The sequence below is a fragment of the Trifolium pratense genome, linkage group LG7 (assembly GCF_020283565.1).
Source record: "Trifolium pratense cultivar HEN17-A07 linkage group LG7, ARS_RC_1.1, whole genome shotgun sequence".
Lineage (NCBI taxonomy): Eukaryota > Viridiplantae > Streptophyta > Magnoliopsida > Fabales > Fabaceae > Trifolium > Trifolium pratense.
Genome location: NC_060065.1, coordinates 13,457,930 through 13,465,201, shown reverse-complemented (window position 1 = coordinate 13,465,201; position 7,272 = coordinate 13,457,930). Strand labels below are relative to the sequence as shown.

The window sequence follows — 7,272 nt, the reverse complement described above, 5'->3', positions numbered from 1 at the left end:
GCTTGATAATACTGTATATATATTTTTTTTTTGACAAAAGATAATACTGTATTAAGTTTGCAAAGTATTGCTAAGTTTCGAAAGTATTGCTAAGTTGAACACTTTAATTCATATTTGGATTTTCTATATTCAAAAATTCTATATTCATCTATATTTGGTTTATTTTTAATATTAATTTTGTCATTATCATCTATCGTATTATCTTTCTGAGAAATTCTTAGGTGAGTCCACGTACAAAAGCATTAATGATTAGCACAACCAATCATATAATTACAAATCATTAATTTATTAAAAAATGACAAGTAATTAATAAAACCAAATCTTTATAAATAAGGAAAGAAAAAAAAATTACATGTGCACTTTATATTTATATAAAGATTTATTTATAATATGCTCATCATTTTTTTTTTCATACTAAGCTTTTTTTTTATATTTTTATTTATTTATTTACTAATTGAAACCTTGTATTTATATTAATAAGCTAATTTAATTAGTTTATAGTTTATATTTTATATTTCACCTAAGTTTATATTTTATTTTTTTCTTATTTTATTCCTATTATCTTACTTTAAAATAATTAAATATTAATTAAATATTTTGTATGGCACTTTATATTAATAAGATAATTCAGCCGTTAATTTTACTAAAATAATACAAATTGAATTATCTAGCTTATCGGCTATAAGCTACGTTATAATTTATACAATATAAGTTTGTTTATCAATTAGCTTATCACTATTTCATACGTAAAATTCTTTGAAATATGAATTGTGTAAATATAAGTTAATATTAAAATATGATATGATATTATACTTAAACTTAACAGGTATTCAAGAATATTATTAAATATCAAAATGTTCACATAAAAATAATTGAAACAAAGAAATTAAAAAAAAAAAAAAGACAGAGCTTAGTTGAAACAAAAATATATGTGAGCAATTAGAAGACTTTTTTTTTTAATAAAGTGCACAACACATGTTTCTTGACAAAAAAAAAAATTCTTTTTCATTTCCTTATTTATTGAGATTTGGTTTTAATTACTACTCTATTAATTATTTGTAATTATTTAATACATTAATGAATTGTAATTGTTTAATTGGTTGTGCCTAATCATTAATGCTTAGGTGAGGACTCATCTAAGAATTTCTCTATCTTTCTTCATTCTCTATCTTAGCATATTTAATGCAAGTGAATATGTAGGTGAATTTGAGATTTTTGAAAGTAGAGAATCCAAATCCGTGTTTGAATTGGATATTCGCAATTCATAGTTGTGTGAAATTTAGTATTTTTTTTTTGTTAGGAAATTTAGTAGAGTTTATTACTTCGTTTGTTGACAGAAAAATACATTGAAACGAGAATAACGTGATATTTGTGATAAATTGGTAATGTTAAATGAGTGTTGAGAAATTATATATGGGTGTTCATCTTAGAATTGAAGGGCTCATACCTCATCTGTATAAAAAAAATGGAAATTTATTCTAACTAAATTCTACAAAACAAAGTGATGATTATTTCAATTTATAAATTTATGTTCATGTCATCTAATATCTAATGTGTTATTTGTTTTGTTCGTTAAAAATACCTGATGTGTTTGATGTGAAACTTTTTTTTTTTTGAACAAGCTGATGTGGAACTCTTAAGTATTCAAATATAATTTTTTTTTTATACAAGTAAATTGGAATGATAAGGAGTATATGAGTTCAAAATATCATTTTCAAGTTTTTTTTAACAATCTTCTAGCACAAGTATAATGTGTTTCAAGTTCTTATTAAGGTTAAGAAATATATTCTCTACCAGAGGTGTCTCACCTTTTGTGTTGCGGATGATTGTTTCTTGTTTTGTCGGGCAAGTGTAGCAGAGGTAAATCAGATTATGAGCATCCTTCATACTTATGAACTAGCCTCTGGTCAGGAAATTAATTTGGCCAAATCCGAAGTATTTTTTAGTCGCAATATGTCTCTTGCCGATAAAGAAGACCTATCCCGTATACTTGGTGTCCGTCATGTTTTAGGAACAAGTATATATCTTGGTCTTCCCTCTATGATAGGAAGGAGTAAGAAAGCAATATTCTCCTTCATCAAGGATCGTATCTGGAAGAAAATGAATTCTTGGAGGGGAAGGGCATTGTCTAAGGTCGGTAAGGATGTTATGATAAAATTTGTGCTTCAAGCCATCCCATCATATGTTATGAGTATGTTTATCCTTCCTTCCTCAATCATTGACGATATCGAGAAAATGTTGAATGCCATTTGGTGGGGAGGCGGAGGTAACAACAATAAAGGGATCCACTGGTTAGCTTGGGACAGACTCGCATGCCCTAAGGCGAAGGGTGGTTTAGGCTTTCGTAATTTTGAAGCGTTCAATATGGCTATGGTGGCCAAACAAACATGGAACATCATTCAAAATCCGAACTCGTTGGTGGCTAAACTAGTTAAAGCAAGGTATTTCTCACGCTCATCGTTACTCGAAGCATCTTTGGGTTATAATTATCCTAGCTTTGCGTGGCGTAGTATTTGGAAGGCTGACAAATTCTTTTACATGGGTGTAGGTGGCGGATTGGTAGTCGCGACAGAATCCGTGTTATGTATGATCCATGGCTGCGTGGAAAGGGTGATCGATGAGTGTCCTCACCTCAAGTGGAAGATGTTTATCATTTAGTTGTTAAAGACTTGTTACTTGAGAATTATAAAGCGTGGGATATAGCTAAGATTCGTAACTTGTTTACAGGTCGGGTAGTGGACGAGATTATTGCAACCCCTCTTATTAGTTCGGTTAAAGAGGATAACGTGGTTTGGGATGAGGAAAGGAATGAGTGTTATTCAGTTAAATCTGGTTACAATCTAGCCATGAGATGTATTATTCGAAGCGATAACCACCATGTAGAGGGCAATTGGAATGATATTTGGAAAGCTCAATCTCCGCACAAAACGCGTCACTTACTATGGAGGTTGTGTAGGGGGTGTCTGCCGACGCGAGTACGCTTGAGACAACGTTATGTAGAATGTGAACTAAGTTGTCCTGTGTGCAATGTCGAGGTCGAAGATGATATTCATGTGTTTTTTTGGATGCGTAGCAACTCGCGAATGCTGATCGGTCGCATGCCTGTCACAGTTACTGCATAATGCAACTTACTAGCATGGGACTATCGCAGACAGGATATTTCGAATGTGCAGAAACGAGGAAAGTGCAATGATAGGACGAGTTGCATCGTTATTTTGGTGCATTTGGCATAATCGAAACGACAAGATCTGGAATGACAATATTCAGTCCCCGAGCCAAGTTGGGAACATGGCGTTCATCGTCTGGAATGAGTGGTTTACTGTCCACCAACTGCAGCGTCATAACGTTGTTCCTGTTGAGGATCCTAGGCCGGTTCGGTGGGAGAAACCAGCAGCGGGATGGATAAAGTGTAATGTTGATGATGCGTTTGTAGTTGGGTCCTGTGTTACTTCTATGGGTCTTTGCTTTCGTGATACCAATGGGCATTTTGTGGCTGACTTGACTCAATGGAAGCAGTCTTTTTACTCTATAGTTGAAGGCGAAGCATTGACACTATTACATGCTATGAGAGAGACTATCCATCGTGGATTTGAGCGAGTCCAACTTGAAAGTGACTCAAAGTTATTGGTTGACGCCATTCATTCGAGAAGACGGGGCAATTCGGAATTTAGTTTAATTGTTAACGACATTATTCTTCTTATGTCATATTCTTCTGTAAACTTTGAGGTTAAATTTGTTAGGAGACAAGCAAATTTGGTTGCTCATACTCTTGCTAGGGCGGTCAATGTTTGAGCTAGTTTCCATAGATTTGAGAATATTCCCTTATGTATTGAACATTTATTAATTAATGATATGAATTAAGTTTGTTTGGTTCAAAAAAAAAGAAATATATTATCTACCAAAAACAAAAAAAATAAAGGTTAAGAAATATATTTACTCCAATTAATTCATCTAAATTTGAATTAATAAATAAGCCTCAAAATTCATCGAGTCTAAATTTAAACCTGACAAGTTTCGAGTACTTATTAAAGTTAAGAAAATATTCAAATTTATTATTATTATTTACCAACAAGTCCTTACATTAACTGCGGAATCCAAACATAGGACATTGTGGATATGTGGTGAAACCTTAACAATTGGCCATATGAATACATTATGACGACATTAAATAAATCCAAAGATATAGATCTTAATTGATATTATTCATATATTAAAATATTAATGGACACGAGGGATTTTGCCGGCTTAGTTGGTTATAGTCAATTTGAATTTTGTGACCATATTCTAAGATATCTTTCTTATTATTATAATCACATTGATATGTGAAGACAAATTATGCACATTGATTATTCCGTAACCATTTCTTAATAAATACCCCTTTGGTATGTGGCTACCTTCCCCTTTTGGCTACGGCCAATACTTTCTCAAGTTTTGAGAAAGAAGCAATAGAAAATGAAGGATCAACAAAGGAAGAAACAAAGGGTAGTGGAAAGAAATAATCAAGATTATATTAGTAAACTACCCTATAGTTTATTGTGCAATATTTTATCATCTCTTAAGATCAATGAAGCTGTCAAAACTAGTGTTCTATCTTCCAATTGGAGATATATTTTTACCAATCCAACCAACCTTATTTTTGATGCACAAAACATGCTAGTGAAAGATTACCCATTTCCCAATATATGTCACCTAAGCAAAGTTTTAATGTTTAATATCAAAATGAAGAGAGCTTCTACTTTTGTAAGTAATGTGAACAAGTATTTGTCAAATGTTAAAAATGTCCAAAAAATTGACAAGTTAAAAGTTTGTTTCACTTTTCGCAATAAAGGGTATGGTTGCAACGATCTCGAAGAGTGGATCCGGTTTGCGGTTGAACGAAATGTAGAAGAGATTGATCTTTGTTTGTTGGAAGATAATCATCTTAGTGCTCCTAATCCTAATGATGGTTCCTTCTATGTTTTCCCTTGCGATACTTTTGACTTCAATTCAACTTTGAAGTGTTTGCGCTTGGCGCATTGTGTACTTGCTCCACTAAATTCATGTAACTATGGTTTTAGCACGCTCGCAACATTGGAACTTTTCAAAGTTGATTTGAAATCTGAGGAGCATATCCGGATTTTGTTGTCTAGCTGCGACAACCTTGAGTCTTTGAGCTTTTCCGAATGTTATAATATGGATTACTTGAAACTTGAGCACTCTTTTTGCAAGAAGTTGAAGTATTTGAAAGTGAACCTTTGTCGCCAATTGAAGGGAATTATGCTGAAAAGCAACATTTTGGAGACCTTGGAATATGTTGGAAGCAAAGTTGCATTCTTTTTTGATGCCCCAAACCTTAAAAGTTTCTTTGGTTATGTGAGCGAAAATTGGCTAGTTTGCAAACTTTCTACCGATCTTCCTCAGCTCGAAAATTTGCTCCTTGAATGCTGCTGCATGGTAAGTATATACACTTTTTGAGTGCAAACTAAATTCTTCTCCAATCTCTCTAGTCAAATCTCATTCGTTGCCTTAACCTAACTCTCGGCAATTAGATTAATTCGACGACTGAGATTTGTTGCCTTAACCACTATTGCCACTGCAGATGCATTGAATCTAGATTCAGATTCCACTGCATTCGGATGCGATGGTTCTGCAGTGTTTTATGCAAGTTTTCAACCATTTATATATTAATAATTATTATAAGTGTTTGAATTATTCTTCTTTAGGGTGATGTTATGACAAAAAGATTTCCCACATTTGAAAATTTGAGGCATCTAGAAATTATAAAAGTGGGCATATTTAGACAGGATCTCTCATGGATACCAGTTGCTCTCAATGCTTGTCCCACTATCACAAAACTTAAGCTTCATGTAAGTTTGGAATTTTCTTTTTACAATATTTTAATTTAAAATACTTTGTTTAATTATGGTTGTGTAATGTATTTCTGATTCTGACCATGTCAATGAATTACAATCCTTGGATTTTTCCAATTTGTCCATATATATATATATATATATATATATATATATATATATATATATATATATATATATATATATATATATTGGACAAAATGTGTACATATATATAGAATCCATTGTAATATACTATTATATATTTGATCTTAAAATACATTTTTAAGCCACTAGGTTTGGTCTAGTGTTGAGGGGTTTGGATAGTATGGTAGAGGTTCCTAGGTTCGGTTCTCAACTCCATTGTAAACAAAAAAATGATTTGAATTTTTTGAGTGAATTTTTTTAATACTTTATGAATTCAATTTGTTGCAGCTTAGGACATATTTTAACATTGATGAAGAGTTAACTGCGTATTGGCCTCCTAGATGCTTACATAAACATTTGAAGGAAATAACAATAACTGGAATTAGAGGTCACTCAAGTGAAATTGCAATTGCAATTTATCTTCTAAGGAATGCAATTTCACTTGAGAAGATGATAGTTGACCCGCATCCAAGAATTTACCTTGGGAATGGTAAATGTGTTCATTCAGAAGTGTGTGAGAATTGGAGCAGAATTGAGAAGCACAAAGTTGAATTTTTTCTGAAGAAAGAAGTTGGTTCATTAGTAGAATTGTTAATCTTGTAAACAAAAGGAGTCTTGTTTACCGATTGTTAGTTGGTCTAGTGGTGATTGACGCTGTACTTTGTAGGGAGTACTACGGTTCGATCTCTCGCAACTGCGATCAAAAGGAGGTTACAACCACTTGATGCCAGAGCTGACCTCAGAACCAAATTACGCGGTGAAGGGGCCTGAATACTGGTGGTTAAAAATAAAATAAAAAGGAGTCTTGTATTAGCTTAATGAAGTATGATGTTGTGAGTCAAGGATGAATCTAGAGAGAAAGTAGATGAAAAATAAATGATGGAAATGTGTAAGGTTATAATTTGGGATTCACTAGTATTATAGTCTAATGTGAAATGTAAAAGGACACTTTAGGACCCCTGAGTTCATTGAACTAAAGGGAGTTCCCCCAAACACTTCAATGAAATTAAAAAGGTTCTCTTGACATGAATTGAATTTAGGTTGAATGATCATGCAATGTTTATTAACAATGATTTCGTTTGCTTTAGTCGATTGCGTTAAAGAAGGAACTATGTCCCTCAACTCAATTCTATGTTTGTTTATCACTACGAAAGTGTTAAGTGGAGCGAACAAAGTTGTAACTAGGGTTGTTTAGGGATTGGATAATCCGAAAACCTATCCATATTCATTTGTAAACAATTTTCTAGATTGGATTTCAAATCCAAAACCATATCTATTCCGCAACCAGTTTTAAAAC

General features: G+C 32.5%; 2 protein-coding genes across 2 annotated transcripts; both read left to right on the top strand.

Annotated features, from left to right (window-relative positions):
- The first annotated feature begins 3,288 nt into the window (after positions 1-3,288).
- Positions 3,289-4,346, top strand: LOC123895884. The gene is made up of 2 exons (XM_045946352.1): positions 3,289-3,726; positions 4,329-4,346. Exons 1-2 carry the CDS (start codon positions 3,289-3,291, stop codon positions 4,344-4,346), a joined length of 456 nt encoding a protein of 151 aa, XP_045802308.1.
- Positions 4,347-4,399: 53 nt separating this feature from the next.
- LOC123897103 (putative F-box/LRR-repeat protein At5g54820) lies at positions 4,400-7,014 on the top strand. The gene is made up of 3 exons (XM_045947597.1): positions 4,400-5,433; positions 5,703-5,846; positions 6,264-7,014. Exons 1-3 carry the CDS (start codon positions 4,453-4,455, stop codon positions 6,576-6,578), a joined length of 1,440 nt encoding a protein of 479 aa, XP_045803553.1. The 5' UTR covers positions 4,400-4,452; the 3' UTR covers positions 6,579-7,014.
- Positions 7,015-7,272: the final 258 nt, after the last annotated feature.

Excerpts from the sequence above, each read along its gene's own strand:
- LOC123895884 (XM_045946352.1), top strand. The coding sequence starts at position 3,289 with ATGGCGTTCATCGTCTGGAATGAGTGGTTTACTGTCCACCAACTGCAG.
- LOC123897103 (XM_045947597.1), top strand. The coding sequence starts at position 4,453 with ATGAAGGATCAACAAAGGAAGAAACAAAGGGTAGTGGAAAGAAATAAT. Across the intron at positions 5,434-5,702 it reads TCCTTGAATGCTGCTGCATG|GGTGATGTTATGACAAAAAG; the intron begins GTAAGTATATAC and ends ATTCTTCTTTAG. Across the intron at positions 5,847-6,263 it reads TCACAAAACTTAAGCTTCAT|CTTAGGACATATTTTAACAT; the intron begins GTAAGTTTGGAA and ends AATTTGTTGCAG.